The sequence below is a fragment of the Meleagris gallopavo genome, chromosome 16 (genome assembly GCF_905368555.1).
Source record: "Meleagris gallopavo chromosome 16, MGAL_WU_HG_1.1, whole genome shotgun sequence".
In the NCBI taxonomy this organism is placed as follows: Eukaryota; Metazoa; Chordata; class Aves; order Galliformes; family Phasianidae; genus Meleagris; species Meleagris gallopavo.
In genome coordinates this window covers 3,794,400-3,811,610 of record NC_139419.1, presented here as the reverse complement: position 1 = coordinate 3,811,610, position 17,211 = coordinate 3,794,400, and the positions used below count along the sequence as shown (strand labels likewise).

Genomic DNA, 17,211 nt, shown 5'->3' with positions numbered 1-17,211 from the left:
TCTGTCACAGCCCTGCCCCCTTCTAAGCTGAGGTTTCACTCTGATGAAAGCGAGATGTGCATGAAACCTGCTTTCCTGAAAGACGATGTTAGCAACCACAGCAGCTTTTCAGTGGAGGACTTCTAAGGAGTGGATCTCTGTCTGCCAGTGTTTTGTTCCTTCCCCTTCCCTTTGCAGAATGGGCTCTGAGAGATCATTATTAAAGAGAACAACAACAACAACAAACCAGCCTCATCAGTTCCTGTGAATTCTGAAGGTCACCAATGCCACCGTCAGTTATAATGACACACATCACTCCCTCTTCAGACAAATGGACTTACAACCTATTTAAAGGCAAGTGTCTCTCAGAGCACTTCACCCCTTCTGCTACCTCCTCTCTATACACACACGCTCTCCTCCAGCAGCAGCTGCTGGAAGAAATTATGAATTCCATTATTTTTCATCCAGAACAGCTTTGCAGTATATGAGAAAAGCACTGGATGCTGCAGGCTCGTTAGCACAGGATTTGTATTGCCACCACCCATTTTATTCACCAGCCCAAATTAAGTGAAGCATGCTTGCCCCAAACCTGTGCTTTCTGTTTAATTAAAATGCAGGTGGTGGACTACCCTGAACTCCAGAGCCCACGGCACAATCAGACAGCGACAGCGACCCAGTAGAATAATGCTCTTGATGTAGGGGCTGCTCTAACAGAACCTTAATTTCAGTCAAGCAGAACAGCACCTCTGGTAGCAGCTGCATTTAGGGCCAGGATGATGATCAGCACAGCTTCTTTCTGCCTTCCCAATCAAAGCCGGAGTCCCTGACAGCTGAACTGCTCAATGAATTAACCAGGCGAGAAGGACTTGCTGAGGGGCTGCAGCTCCCTTCTCATTGCTGCAAGTGGTAACTTTCAATTTTTTTTTTTAATTATTATTTTTATTTTGCTGTTTGTCAGGAGATGCACATGGTTCTCTAATGAGCAGGGCAGCCAGATTTAAACAGGCAATGTTCCACGGATCTCCTCCACATAGGAGAGGGATGCAGGGGCTCAAGGCAGGTGAGGGAAGTGCTGGCTCCACTCAGACTAATCAGTACAGGATAGGGATGGTTTATTCTCCACACCAGAGAAGTCTGCAAACATGCAGACATAAAAGCTTTACTGGGCTGTTTCAGTGGATGGGACAAAACTGGCCCTACGAGAAAAAAGTTTTGCTCCACCTTCTACAAAAAATGCCAACCAAACCAAACCCAAATCTGCCTGCATCCATCCCCTTAAGTCACCTGGCATATCAACCGTGTTACTTGTGCCAGGAATCTCTACTTGTCCTTGACCCAAGCCCATGAGAGCTGGACACCTGGGATGCTGCCTTGGGTACGACTCATTGTCTACTTGAGTTTGTATTGTAAAAATCCAGATACGATGATAGGAACATTTTCAGGTCTCACAGGGGAGAGCACAAGAGCAAAGGAAAGGCTTGAGATGCTTGTCCTCCTGCACTGTTTATCTGACTGTGCTGTTTGCTGCTCCCATCCCACATGGCACACCAACCATCAATATGATTTCTTGATGCTTCATGCTGTACAAAACATGGCAGACTGCACAGAAATGGGTATTTCCTCTGAAATGTTACCTAAAGCATTCTTATAACTAAAACCACCACATTTCCACAAAGATGTGTGCTATATATTCCTTTTTACAACTGCAAGGAATCTTCTTTCACCTGCTAGAATTACTGAGACCCTTACAGCACAACGAAGCACCATTTAGCAGTACTTGGACATAAATTATCCTTCAGGCTGGGGACTGGTCCGCTTCAGTCACTTTGTGTTCAGTGCTATGCTCATGCTGTCAGTGGTTTTTGTTTACTGCCAAGGTTTTCTCTACTATTTACATGGGTGTCCCATCATCAAAGCTAAGTGGACCCATTTTTTCCAGCTTGCTATTTATCCGACTCTACCATGGGTAAGAACATCAAGCAAACAATAACAACAAAAACTTGCATTTCCACAGCACACTTCAACTCAAAAGTGTCACAAATCAATTTAAAACCTAAATTGCAGCACCAGCTCCAATCACTTTGCTCACAGTATAAATCACAGCCAGCTCCGGAGGTGGAAGAGCAGTTATATAACAAAGCATAATAACTTCACACTACAAGTGTGAAAATCTGCAGGAAGATCCTATGTTCATCACTTCTACTGCGTGAACCCAGACTGTCCCTAACAGGAGGTAGAGCCAGGATCCCTAAAAACTACACTGAGTCATGTTACAACCCCCAAAAACACCACCTCTGCCTGTGCAAGAAAGCCTTAGAATAATTCAGGTTGGAAACGACCTCTGAGACCACCAAAGTCCAACTGTTGACCCATCCCCACTGTGACACAAAACCAGGTCCCTCAGTGCCACATCTCAGCAGTTCTTGAACACCTCCAGGGATGGTGACCCCACCACTCCCTGGGCAGCCTGGTTTCATCCCAAGTTTGGCCTCCTCCATTGCCCTGTTCCCTGTCTGAGCTGCAATGAAGATGAAGTGCTGTCTGGTTAACATACATGGGCACCACCACCTCTTTCTTCTCCCCATCTGATTTTCCATGCTCTGTACATGTGTAGAAATGCAGTTGTTGGCTCAGTTTGCAGCAGGGAGATATTTTGTTCTGAAACAAAAATCTATTTTAAAGTCAGATACAGTTGGCTCCACTACAGGGGCTTCCTTTGCTGCAGTTACAGAAAGACATTGGAGCAGCAGCAAACTAGAAAACATGTAGGTATTGCCAGCTGTCTCCGAACCACGCTACCCTGATTAATTTATGACGTTTTCAAAGAAAGATAGTGAATGTCATACGTTATATGAAATGCAAAGGTTAAGCAGTACTAAAAAAAAAAGTGGGCTTTACTTAGTTTTGAGCAATAGAATCTTCAGTGAATGACAATAAATTGTATTAGCACTGAGTTTGCTAACTTTTACATCTTAGCCTTGAGACAGAAGAACAAAAGTGCAATCAGATCTGTTCCCAGCAGCAGACTGAACAACAGGAGGGAGCATGTTGCCTATTCTTTTTCTAAGCTTCAAAAGATGTTGCTGCAGAAATTGATACCATAACTAACAGCCATTTCAGTGCCAGCCTCTCTCCAGCTGGGGTCACCGTAAATCCTGCATCGCCACCGGGCTGAGGAGGAAGACATCAGCATCAGCTATTCCAGTCCTCCACTGGAGCCTTACAGAGGAACAGGCTCAGCTGCAGGTTATCTCTGCTCCGCCAAATCACTTGTTTCACAAAGCATTCAGAGGAGAGCCTACTTAACTCGCTTGTCCTGATGTCTGCCTCCGGCCTTCCAATGGAGGGATTTAAAATTGATCGGCAAGTTACACTTCATAAATACAGCCTGAATTCATGCACTACATCCATAGTAAGTGGCAGCGTGAGTAGTGACACTGCACCACAGCTTCTGCACGTGATGCAGAGGTAGAAGTCTGCATGTTCTTGAGAGTAATCTTCATCTGCGGCTCCAGAGCTAGCAATAAACTGGACACAATATCTTCTTGACTTCAAGAGCATAAAAATACAGCAAGATGTGGTGCACAGACAATGTCTCTACACAGACAGCAATAAAATAAAAGTACCAGCTTCCCAAGTCTCCCTTGTTTTGTAGTTTTGTTTCTTTTCCCTTGTGGCTTTCCTATGCTCTACTTTCTACTTCTTTAACTTGAGTCAATTTTTCCCTCAAGCTAATTTGGTATGAACAGTCATCCTCCTGCAACTCCAAAAAAGGATTTTCTCTTTTTTCTTTCAAATGCACCTTCTTCCCTTATTCCTGTAGACCAACTGGCTTTGAAAAGGCAAGAAGCTATTGGTGCCAGCCTATTCCAGGAGAGGATGCTACAGAAAACTGATAGTGATAATGATCAAGTCCTTTCCCAATATTTGAAGAATACCAGAACTTGTTGACACTAAAAAAATATATAAGCCTGTTTTACCTACCTGCTTCACCCACAAACACTTCCACTGGTGTGCTGGTAGGGCTCTCACCAATGACATTATATGCTGTCATTAACACTTCATATCTCTTGTATTTCTTCAACTCTGAAAATGTAAATTATATTACACATTATTATTCATAGTATATTACAGTATTGACCTGTCCTAGTCTCCATTGCTTCTTCATCATCACACTTCTCTCAATGAAATACTGCCTTAGAACAGTGCAGTGGTGTCCTATCTACTTCTACCCTTCCTCAACACATTCATCACAGTAGGGTCTGCACAATTATGAAAGATCTTTGCTACGAGATGACAGAATTTTCCAGTATTTTCACTGTGTCACTCCAGTAAGAAGGATCACCCCGATGATTAACTAGCTAGGGGAATACCTCTGGGTCATTCCTGATGACAGGGAAAAGATGGGACTTTGAATGCTGAACACGTGGGCTCACTTTGATCTCTACTGGTAGGAATGAACACAGCTTCAAGCCTTTGCCTAACCCCAGAGACTTCCATCCAGGGGTCATTTGGCAGCTGCATGGCTTGAGAATGTCACTGCAATGTGACAGGATCCAGAGGACAACCTGCAGCAGGGAAGCTGTAGTCCCATTCAAAGTACTGCATGCATATCTTTCTCCCTCAACATGAACACATCAATCACAAAGAGAAAGGAGAATTTGAAGTGTGGGTTCCATTTGGCCATCACAGAACCAATTTATTAGCTGACATAGAAACTATCTACAGATGAGGTAGGAGAATAAAAGCAGTGTGACAAAAAAGCAAGAAAACCCAATGGTATGGGGGCAATTAATAGATGTAAATGGGGATGGATTAGAACCATGTCGGTGTCACTGGGAAGGCAGCAACTGAGCAGTCTTGGACTTTGCCTTTCTATGATGGAAGAATCAATTCTAACAGAAATATTTATCATCTAAAATATTTAAAAGTGAAATTAAAGTAAGAAAGAGGTCAATAACATAAATCGCTGTATTTAAATGAGCTCAGAATTGATTAAGACATGCATGGCCAGAGGTACAAATTTTTCCCTTTGCCAATAATTTTCTCTGTTATCTATGAATCACATTGTACCTTTCTCTCTGAGGCTGACAGAATGCTATCGGTTTGGTGAGGTTCAATAACTCTAATCATGCTGGTTCTTCAAGTTTTACTTCCATGGAAATATTTACAAGTGCCTTGCTCCTACGTCTGACTCAGTTCAGCCTCGTTTCCTATTCTCGGGTATAGAGTAAATGATATCCAATATATCACTAACTTTTTGCCAGTCCATTAATAAATATTAAAAAAAAAAAGTAAGATATATGGCTCTTGATTAGAATTTCAGTACTAGGCAGCTGGTACAGAGAAAGTTTAATTGCTGCCATGAAAAGCCACAAGGGAGATTTTAGTGTTAACTGGATGTGGAAGAAAATGGAACATATGAGAGTTCATGCATGCAAGTTTCAGTGGGGATAGGGCTTCTTTTTTTTTAGCCCAGCACAATCTGTGATTCAAAAGCCTTGGGCAAAACCTATCTAGTGAACCATCATCACCACAAAGCAACTTGCCTTTTAACTCTGTCGAATGCTATTTTATTCATTTCCAATTGAAAACACCTCTGGAGATGCATATAAATTCATTGGGCCCTCTCTAAATTGGCCTCATACTCTAAGGAATGCTCCAGTATTGCAATGCTTGAATCGTAGGGCTAATGATGTGATACTGCTAAACTCAGATGGACTGCAAAATACGTAGCAAGCAAATCAAAATTCATTTAGCATCAGCAATGCTGGGTTGTTACAGTCAACAATGTTTTACCTTCCCAGCAGCCACAATTTTACAACCACTACCTACTTGCATCATCAATGTCTATTGATGTAGAGAAAGCAAAGGCTTAAAGAAAAAGGAACTCCGGAAACCAGAATCATTAATTTGTGTTGATTTCTGCCAGATCTGCTGAAGACAACTGGAGGAGCTTGCCTGTATTGTATTTTGAACCATTACAAAGAGTCTCATCTAAAGGCAATGTGCACTTACGTGTTAATTCATACGTCGTTAATGCAGAGCTGCTGTTCACTGTCTTGAAGCTGCTTTGGGCTATTCAGGGTAAGCAAAGCAGAAAGCTTGTTACAGTGCAAGGAAACAGTTATTGCAAATGATGTACAGCAGAGACAGAGGCAAATGATGCAGCACACACACACAGTTTGAGCTTTAGGACTATACCTTGAAGGGCAATAAAACCACATCACTCTTGTAACACATCAAAAGCATCTCACTCACACGGGTTTTTTCATTTCCTCCTCAAACAGAGAATCACACAAATATGCAATACAGAAATGTTCTGACTCTTAGATTAAACAGAATAAATGAGTGCAAAGGAAACAGTTTCTAGGGGAGAAATTAAACACTGTATAGCATTCTTATGTCTCAACAAGCAAAATTTGAAACATGGAGAGCTGCAGGATAAAGACTTGGAACATGGGCCACAAAGAGCAAACACTTACAGTACGATAGGACCCGTTTCTTTAAATGTATGTTAGATTTCCCACAGTTTCACTTACAGAATTCAACATTCCTGCTGTGAACGAACCGCAGTAATATGTTAAGCAGTGTAAAACTGCAGGTCAGTGAGGAACAAGGGTGCACTGAGGTGAGAACTGTCGTATTATGAGGAGAAAGAGGGATATTTCTCTTATAATACTTGTCTCTGACCCTTTTTTCCCCCTCTTGTTTCCCTGGAGAAGCAGAGCAAGGTGTTTTCTACTATACAGCCATTAGCAGCATTGCTGCAGGGCCAGCAAGAAGAGGGAAGAGAGGAAACCAGTAGGTATTACAAGCTTCCCAGCTTACAAGACTAGAGAGCATCCAAAGTCATTACTTTATGATGAGATACACAGCTCATCATTCAGCTTCTGCCTGCAAAAAAAATCTTGTGCATGCCTGCACCTGGAGGAGCTGTACACGTCTGCTCTGGTTTAACCTCTGTGCTCCCAGAGCCCTCATTCAGGTCTGACAATGAAAATGGAATCACAGATGGATGCTGATGCTACATTAATACATTCACCTTTCCCACATTCACACAAGAATGTGTATTCTTGCTTTTATAGAAACCATGTTTATGGATTCAGAGAAACATGGGAGATGATGTAGGACATTAAAGTAGTCTTGGCATATTCTGCTGCTCATAGACTCTCGTCTTACTCTGAATATTCCACTCATCAAACAGGACTAAAGTCGGTCCTGCTGTGAGCACCTTTCATTGCTGAGCCGTATCTGTAGGGCTACTGAGCACTCACATCTTTACCTCCCATCACCTTATTCTGCCTATTCTTCCTTTCTATCCTTTGTCTAAGCATTTTTCATTTTTTTCTATTATTCCCTTCCCTCTCTACCTTCCTTCCAAAAAAAATCCCAGCAACCACCAGAGCAAGCATGCACCTTCTTGCTCATTTTTGCTGTTTTATTCCAAAATAAGGACAAGCACTTCAAAATTTTACAAGTGCTATTTAAGATTTCTCTTCAGCTGTTTTCCTCTACTGCAAAAAGAAAAACAAAATGTCAATTATAAAAACTAATAGAAAATAGCAAGCTGAGGAAAATGAAATCTCTCTCCTTTTTGTCTGATGGCAGAAAATGTCTATCGGGGTAATTGTGGAGATGGCAGAAAGCAGGAAATCAGAGGGGACATGGAGGACAGAACATCGATTCAAGCACGCTGGCACAGATTAGAGTGCACCATTACAAGCGATGCTGATCAGACAGAGGCTATTAGCATTTTCCAGCATCTTCACCTTGACTGGGTGAAATCTAAATTATCTCCAGCACTTTGGGCATAATGGTGCGTTCTTTCCATAGGTAGGAGTGCACATAGCGTCTGGTATAAAGACATTCAGGGATATGATAAGCATCCAAAACACAGGCTTACGTGTGAGCTCAGCTCTTAAAGCTGAGGGGTTCCTGACAGCTTTGGATTCGGTTGCAGACCCGGCATCGTAATCCAGCTCCCTGTAGTAGATCCGGTACCCCAACAGCAGCCCGTTCAGACTCTCTGCTTTGGGTGGCTGAAAAATGTTCACGTGAAGAATATTCTCGTTAGGATGAGCGTGGTAACTAGCACAAATTTGTGGGATGCAGAATATAAATAACAGATTACTGAAAATGCACGCTGATGGTCACCAACACAGCAAACCAGTGTTTCGCTTTGGAAATGACAAAAGTGAATTATTTTGTCACAGACAATGTCCTCAGTGGATGGATGTTCATAGAGCATTCTTCATTTAACAATATTTACCGTTAGAGTAACCAAGAGCCATTTGAAAAGTAACGAACCATTCTGTGGTTCGTTAGGATGATGAAAATAACTGCCAGAGAGGCTTCAGAGAGGAAGCACAGCAAGATGAACTCCTGTGTGTTGCATTGGTTGAGGCCCATGGGAAAACCCAGATCTCCTCCATAGCAGCTTGGAGCAATAGAGGATGGATGTATGGCATTGAGCTGGCCCAAATACATGCTTTGTTCCTCTGCAACATGCTACTAGATGCTCAAAGACATCCAAAGGATTCTTCAGCAGCCCCTCACATCTTCCTTCAGGTACAGACGTACAATCTGTACACTGAAAGGAATTTTCTGTCTGAATGGCTTCCTTCAATAAAGACAAGCAAAGGGATTCTTCATGTTTGGGAAAAAATGACTTTCATGAATCTAATGCAGGCTACGAACTGTGGAGAAGAAAAGATGCCCTGAGCCATTTATCTTCTAAAGATTCTTGTACCGAAACTTAAGGGGCTGAAAGGATAAATGAAAAGGATTTTAATGATGACCTTGCTTTTAATCCAGAAAGATTCCTAGCAGTTTTGAGAACTTTACTGCAGAAATCTTCAGTCCATCATTAAAAAATTAACCACTAGAGTGATACTCCGTATCACAGCATAAGGTAATACCACATGTAATTCTAATGAAGAAAGTCAAAAGCATATTTTTACAAGAAAGGAGGCAGATATTTGGTAATAACCTGACTCTGCTTCCTGAAATGACAAGAATCTTCCATTGCTTCCTTACAAAAGAAGAAAGAAAGAGGGTGGTCCTGGTTCATTGCATGTAAAAGATTTTTCTTTGGGTAAGGACTAAAGAATTAAATAGAAAGACTGTAGTTCAGGGGAGTCAAAAAAGAAAAGTATGTGATCCAGGGTTTATGAAAACTACCAAGCTACCAAGACAATGCTCCTGGAAGAAGCCTGCTTCTTTTGTGGTTGTCCTGCCTGAAACCTGCTGAAAGCAATCTGAAAATTCCAAGCGCCTTGCTTTCTTTGCCCTGCTCCATCATGATGTTTCATACTGATTATAGTACTCCATCCTTTGCAGAAGCTTTGGCTGTCTCTCATTATTGCTTAGCATTACAGACTGACCTAGGAACACAAGATTGTGAAATTGAGAACCTTCAAGTTGGGCCCTCAGAAAACAATTCAAAGTCCTTTTCACAGTGAAAGCTCCACCAGAAAACGAGCCATTTTTTCTGCTTCCCAGGATTTCTTTGGAAAGCTACTCCACTACTCGGCTGGTTAGAAACCTTCATTAAATTTCTCATCTAAATAATTCATAGTGAGTCTATAACCATTTGATCCTCTGCTAATATCGCCTTTTGGATTACATTGTTCTTCTGCTTGTGGGGTCTTTATTCCTAGGCTGTATTTTAAAAAGAGCAACTATATTCCCTCCCAGACCCCATTCTACAAGGTAAATAAATCAACCTCTTGTCACAGAATCACAGAATCATAAAAGGGGTTGGGTTGGAAGTGACTCAAGGATCATCAAGCTCCAGCCCCCTTGCCGCATGTAGGGCCACCAACCTCCACATTTAATACCAGACCAGGCTGCCAAGAGCCCCATCCAACCTGGCCTTGAACACCTCTAGGAACGGGGCATCCACAGCCTCTCTGGGCAGCTGTTCCAGCACCTCACCACTCTCAGCCTTTTCTAGCCACAGGCCAGATCCCTTAAGCAAGGGACTAAACAAACAGACCCAAGGAAATGACAGCTTTTTCCATGACTCAAAATGTTCTCCTCTGCAAGATGCAGATGAGATATTATTTATTACAATCTTATGTAGCACTATTTCTTTTTTTTTAATTAAAAAAAAAACAACACAAGAGTTGGAAGTGGAAATCTTACACTCTTAAATGGAAAACACTACTGAAGCTGTTCCTCCTTACTCTGCCACACAGCTGATAGCAGACAGAGCTCCATTCCTCATTGTGGTATAACACTGATTGGTTGATACTGAGCACTGTTTTCTTACACTTCCATGTGATTCTCCATTTTTCCTCTTCTTCAAATTTAGGAGGAAAGCTCAGAAAATAAATGGCTTGAAATCTGTCTTTCTCCTTGCCACAGAAACGATGTTTCTTTCCTGAAAAGGGTACTCTGCTAAAAGGTCAGGTCTTCCCCTTCCTATCTGTCTCTGGCGGGCAGAACACTGCTTTTGATGTAATGGATTATTTAGGGTTTTGTATGGAGGCCTGAGGGATCTGCTGAAACAGGTAAAATGATTATGAGTGGCAGCCCATAACATTGTACACGGGTAAGAGAAACACGGGTAAGTTTTGTGCTCTTGGAAGAAGAAAGAAAACAACGTAAGTTTGAGTAATTGCTGTCTCTATGGCAGAAGCAGAACATACATAATCCTGATATTAACTATCCTCCAGAACATCTGAAATAACCTTGCATTATTGATAGAGCAGACCTCAATGAAAATTACTTATTTTCCCCCTACTTTAAATTTAAAAATAATGGACTGATTGGACCAAGCAGCTGAAAGCACAGATAGTGCATCTAGAGTTTGTTCCGTGAATTATTAACACAGCTCAAAGTTAAAAATTTAGCTTTGCTTGGAAATCTACTCTCCCATTTAGCTTGACTGCTGTTTTCAGTTTACATTATTTCTTAAACACTGCTGTGAAACAACTTCTTAATTGGAGGCTATTGCGGGACTTGAAGATTTTTGTTTATTTGAAAAATACAGTGCGGCTGAATTACTGGGATCTATTAATATACATGTAGTAATGACATATAATCGCCCACAACTCCCTCGAGATGACTCTGGCACAACAACCCCATTTCATTTTCATGAAATAAAAAGCATCCAATTACCTAAACAACCACCTATTTCACATTAACTACACACCAATAATCAGTCAATTGAGGGAACGTTTATTTCCACGGTACGCTGTGCCTCACTTCCTCCTTGTTGCCTTCCCTATACCTTTTCCTTCACCGTGGGCTTTATTTGGAGGTGGGGCAACAGATTTATGTCTTTCCATAACTCCTTTGGTGAAACTGTTCAGCATGTCTTCTATTTGCTCAACATGCTGTAAGCAATGATGTTACGTAGCGTTAAGCTGCGTAAACTTGGGCCAGCATCCCCTCAGTACAGCCAGGCGTATTTTTAAAGTGCTGCTGCACAGCAATGAACAGACCCTCATACATATATTTTTTCCAACATGCACGGAGCCCCATCTGTACTGTAAACACGTTAGGCACATTTTTCACTATAATACAATCTGTCCAAAGCTATCTTTACTGTGTGCATGGGACATCATCTTGGGAGCAGGGTGGGCAGAGGCTTTCCAGAGCAGGTTATGGTTAACGTGCAGTATCCCACTGGGTTCCCTCTCTTAATGCTTACTCCACAAAAAGAAGCCTCAGGCAGTGGGTCACAGAATGTTCCAACATATCCCAGGAGGCCAGTTTTGGATGGGAAGATAAAGGAAGGCACAGGAAATGTGTGTATATAATGCAGACTCGGCACGAATACTTTCATATCCAACTTGGAGATATTACAGAGAGCTGGAACTTGCTTTTCTTTTCTTTGAAGAAATCTTAGTTTTTTAGTCCTCAAAGAGCCAACAGAGCATGTGGAGCTCTTCAAAGGTATGAACAGGATCTCGGGCACAGCATACACCTCTGATTACTTCAGCAGCTGAAGGAGGCAATGCACAATGTGAACAACACAGCTTCTGATTACCTGATCTCTGCCAATGCTACACACCAGTAAATGCTTTCAGTGTAAAGATGCACCTCTACTGATATCAATAAGAGGATAGGTGAATCTGTACAAGCTGTAATCTCAGGCATCTTGGCAGAAACTCTTCCCTCTCAAGCTTTCCTTCATGGGGCACAAAGCAAAGGCAACAGCCAGAAATTTCCATCACTGAAATAAATGCGCAGATCAGGAAAACAAGGAAGTAAACGGCAGTCCTTCAACTTTACCACACTCCTTCCAGCTCCAGAAAAACAGCCATTGCAATGAGCCATTAAGGCCAACAAATCAATGCCAATGAGACACATCATGATTTTTTATTTTACCTACCTGCCACTGCACAAGGACAGACGAAGTGGTGTGGGGAGTGACCAGCACAGAACCGGGGGGCTCATCAGGAACTGGAGGAGGAAAAGAAGTAACCAAAGCAGTTAGACAACAGGAGAGAAATGGGAAGTTAATTCACCAAAATCTTCCATCCCAGTTCCTATGTGATGGGTCTCAAAAGCAGTGCCAGGGATCTGAATATTGCAACCCAAGCAGAAGCCAGATGCTTCTCACTCATCCCTGCTCTACCTGTGGCCTTGGCAACTTGAGGAGGAATGTGAGAAAAGCTCAGAGCATAATCCTGGGGAAAGCTGATAACAGCAGCCGCTCATAAGCAGTAGGACACAAATTCACCAGGAAGTTAAACCAGCTGAATGCATGCTGTAAAGTGTGAGCAAATTGCTCCCAAATTTTCCATGGCATTTGTGGCACAGCTGGGGCAAGCCCACTGCTTTTGGGAGTCATGTATTCACAGATTATTTCAATCAGGACAACTTGATTTACCATGGATTAACCCATTCCTGTGCTTATGGCCTGTAACACATCTGCACACTCTCCAGCAGTTCAAGTACAAAGGAGGGAATGCTTATCAGGAGCTGACAGCCCTCTGCGGCGCAATGCTCTGGTGGCAGCTCCAGGTTTGCTCAGCAGAATAAATGTTCAGAGTTTGTTAAGGAGGTGAGAAGCTTTCAGAGGGTTTCCCTCTTGCATTGTGAGGAGGCCAAGCACAACTCTGGATTCACGGTAGCTAAATTCAAAGAGAACTGAAAAAGAAATTTTAAATTCCAAAACACTGAGTCAGTATTGCCTCACCAGTACAGGTTACAGCCTGCACCATACAGCAGCTATTGTTTGGGAAGCTGGAGAGCTGAAATGCCTTAAGAGGCTGCTAGGCACATCTTTTCTTCAAGCACTACACAGGGTCTTGTTTAAAACAGGATACTCCTGAGCTCTGCCTTCTGGTCTTGTAATTTCAAGATCACATTCTTTAAACATTCTTTGGCAAAATTCTTTTCTATTTTCATATCTCAGAGTTACCGGTCACTCCTTGTGCCATATTAAACACTAATTCTGAGCACTGTATATAGAAGTGTGTCCCAATATTACCCTATTTCCCGGTCCAAGGGTAAATACAGATCCTTTGTCACACTTTGCAGAGTTCTTTTTCCCTCTGGTAGTCCCATTCAAGACATTGGAGCTACTTCTGCATTCAAGCAGTGCCTTTCTACAATCAAGGAATTAGAAGCTGATCTCTAAGGCTAAAAATAAAAGCCTTGTCAATGTCATTCACAGTTTATTAGTCCTGATCTGCGGGATTAAATGCTCATGTTTTCAGCAGCCTGGTGCTCTTTCTTACTTATACCTCAACAATTTTGCTGTATTGCAGACTGATGTGGATTGTGAGTGAAAACAATTGAAGAAACTTCTTCAAATGTATGCGTGGTACTACATTTATTTTTAATGATCTCTTGTAAATTATTCAATTTCTGCAAAGATAATGGTTAGTGCAGAGTTTGGAAGCCAATCAAAAGGAGTTTAATTCCATTTGGAGACTCCTGAAAGTATGATTCATTCAGAGTGCACAGCAGGACACTTAAGGCTGCCTGCTATTAATTCAACCCAATCTCATTACTACCTGTTATCAATCTCCTAGGAACAAACCCACACTTGATGTTGGAATTTTTACTCTGGTCACAGCAGAAAACACACTGCAGTGGATCCAGGGGCGCATCCAAGCACCCATCCCATGGCAGTGTGTCCCCACCCCATCCTCACCATCCTGCAGCGTTGTCACTGCCTCCGTCTCGGCACTGAAGTCGCTGTCCCCGATGTCGTTGGTCGCTTTCACACGCAGCTTGTAAGAGGTGAACGGGTTCAAGCTGTGGGATGGAAAAGTGAGGCCAAGGGGTGAAATCTCCATGCGCTGTCATAAACTGCTTCCTAATGAGCCTCGACCTCTACAGATGGGGAGCCTGCCCACTGGCAAAAAAAGCCATTGGAACGGCTTCCCTTACCAATATCACCTCAGAGGTCACCATGAAGTGGTGCTGTTTGCGCCTTCACTGCCATCAGCATCTTCTCAGAATGATAGAACAAGGGGGAATTGTTCTAAACTAGAAAAGGGGAGGTTTAGATTAGATGTGAGGGGGAAATGGTTTACTCAGAGGGTGGTGAGGCGCTGGCACTGCTGCCCAGAGCTGTGGTTACCCCATCCTTGGAGGTGCCCGAGGCCATGGATGGGCCTTGGGCAGCCTGGTGGGGGGGCAGTCAGCCCAAACAGGGGTGGGGCTGTGGGGCTATGAGGTCCTTTTCACCCCAACCATTCAGGGATTCTCTGATCTTTAAGACCCGTTCCCACCCAACTGTCTAAGGTTCTAGGACTCATAGCTGAATCCATAAAAACAGCCAGTAAGATGCAGCCCATAGAGCAACCTCTGACTGCTGTGCTGCATGGGGATGCAAAAACTGGCTTTTGTGGCAAAGCAGAAGCTTTGTCAGAGACATCCTCCAAACATCCCTGCTGCACAGATCAGGACAGGCACAGAGGACGTCGGTGACGTGGCCGGGCCAGCAGTGAGTCAGGATGCAGCAGGCTCCAGAATTCACACCACCACCTTCTGACTAATCCTCTGGAGCATGCTGTACGATCAGTGCATTTTATTCCTCCTGAATCTTAAATTAATGTTATTACCTGGATTATTTAATAAAGTCAGTAACAACAGGTTCCCTGCAGCTCTTTTTATCAATGCAGTGCTTTAAGATATGCACAGAGCGATTTCCAGCTGACATAACCTTAGCAAAGATCCTTCTGGCGTGGCTTGGCAGGGCGGTGCGGGGGAGGCTGCCTTTAGTTCACAGGCAGAGACAAGCAGTGCAGAGCTGTAAGTTATGGGGGATTTATCTGATTAATTGGAAGTGTCTAGCCACCAGCTGGCAGATGTAACACTGACTACAACCCAAGTAAAGCTACTTGTAAGGAATGATTAAATATCGAGGGATAATGCATTCTGATGGGCAGCGCTCTAGCATCACACACACAGTGCTTTCCTGGACATTCAAGGAAAATGCTTTTAGCCATAGGGGAAGAGGAACGCTTTCAGCAGTGCCACCCTACTAGAACACTGTTACTTATAGACAGCAACTTCAATAACTCGGACCATCTTTCTTGAAATAGAGATCTTCTCAGTAATGCTAACAAGCCAAAAGGACTCAGCTGGTCTCCTTGATTTTAGAGGTTTTGACTGGAAAAATACTGGGTATAATTCATGAAGGATATAATACTTGCAGGGTTAATGAATCAGGTTTATATTTATAATATGATTGTCAAGTTTTCTTTTTTTTCTGTGCAGTCAGACCAAATGATCCCAACATATTCGTATCTTTTGGCACATGAGGAGAGAGAGCAGCCATATGTCACACCACTGATGTTTTTATAACAGAGCTGAGAAATCTGAATCTGAATGCTCTGAATAGTGTATTCTGCAAAAGCTCGTGGCCTTTTAGAGATAATCTGATTTGTACTAGCTGGTCAATAGAGTAAATGGACAGCAAAACAAGAACCTCCTCATAGACACTCAATTGCTTTTGTGGATGTTACAAGGACTTTAATTACAACAGAACTGCTGAGGAGATAATGAAGTCTGAATAACAAAGTTTAGACATTCTGATGCTATCTATAAACTTCAGTATGGAAAGTACAGATAAAAATGTTTCTTATTTCATCTGGAAAAGCTTATACAGAGATAATTGTAATGCAGCACCGAGAGTAAATTTTAGCATGAGCCACTACTGAAAGGATTTTTCACTAGCTGTGCTTTGCAGAGTACTGCATAGTTACATTTGGTTTAGCCTGAGTAGTGTTATTTTCCATGCAGAGCTTTCAGGAAGGGCCTCAGAAAGATGCATTGCAATTCAGCTGTAATTAGATTTATTGCATGACCTTCTGTGGATCTCTCAGCTGCTGTAACACCAACTCCAAAATGGAATCAGTGACGCTCCCTTAACCTGCCTCCCCCCAGAAGACTGACCCTGAGTGATGCCTGCTTTGGCCAGCATCTGCCCTAAGTGGAAAGTGCAGGAATTTCTATGCCAGGCTGGGATCACATGGTACCTCTCAATAATGCAGGACGTTGCCTCGTGGCTGATGGAAGACGAGTAGGTTTGCCAGTCTCCATCGGGCAGCTCTCGCACTTGGACTGTAAAATATCGTATGGGTGACGATCCATCACTTCCAGGGACCCAATGCAACTGCAGGCTCCGCGACGACACGTCGGACTGGGGGGTGGTCAGCTGCTGGGGGGGGGCCGGGCGCTCTGCAATTGAACCACAGTGTGGTACTGCCTTGAGAGGCTATTCAAGCTAATATAAAACGTGACAGCATAATTGGATTTCCACAGTGGTAATGTCACAGGAGATTGAACTTTTGGATCTGTCCCGTGAAGTATAAAAGCCATCTCCACTCTTTTACCTTCTGCTGCAAAGATGAGCAGTAAAACACATTCTTATTTCCCAGTGTGAAAGGTCATCACTGAACCTACACCCTTCTACCAGCAGATTTCAAACTCGCAAGGATCTTAACCTGGCAGGTTGAGAAGAACTGTTAGGATCATCAGCCAAGCAAACCAGATAAGTCTTTAATGAAACCCAGGTGTGCTTCCAGCTGCAACAGTTCCTTGGCAGAACGTGCCTGTAAGCTGGTTCACTTTTTAACCCTTGCTTACTGCTGGGTACCAGGGGACCGTGTGCTGTGTGCCACGTGGCATTCTCTTCCACCAGCTCCTCCCTTGTCAGGGCATGAAGAAGAGAATGAAATGGGCTGGAACAGGCTGGTGTGTGGCAGTGTTCAAGTGCACAACTTATGGCCCATCCCAAACTCCAGCACCATATCT

The 17,211-nt window shown here is 43.0% G+C and overlaps 1 protein-coding gene across 10 annotated transcripts in view; it reads right to left on the bottom strand.

Annotated features, from left to right (window-relative positions):
- SDK1 (sidekick cell adhesion molecule 1) overlaps window positions 1-17,211 on the bottom strand; it is a 362,240-nt gene that overhangs the window by 41,793 nt on the left and 303,236 nt on the right. For 8 of the 10 annotated variants that reach the window (XM_085237875.1, XM_085237877.1, XM_085237878.1 and 5 more), the window contains 6 exons: window positions 16,434-16,635; window positions 14,099-14,202; window positions 12,326-12,396; window positions 7,886-8,021; window positions 5,998-6,057; window positions 3,964-4,065 (listed from right to left, as the gene is read on the bottom strand). In XM_085237875.1, the coding sequence (XP_085094001.1) occupies window positions 3,964-4,065; window positions 5,998-6,057; window positions 7,886-8,021; window positions 12,326-12,396; window positions 14,099-14,202; window positions 16,434-16,635 (675 nt within the window). The remainder of the gene's footprint in view (window positions 1-3,963; window positions 4,066-5,997; window positions 6,058-7,885; window positions 8,022-12,325; window positions 12,397-14,098; window positions 14,203-16,433; window positions 16,636-17,211) is intronic. The other 2 variants (XM_085237883.1, XM_085237879.1) reach the window with 1 other exon arrangement.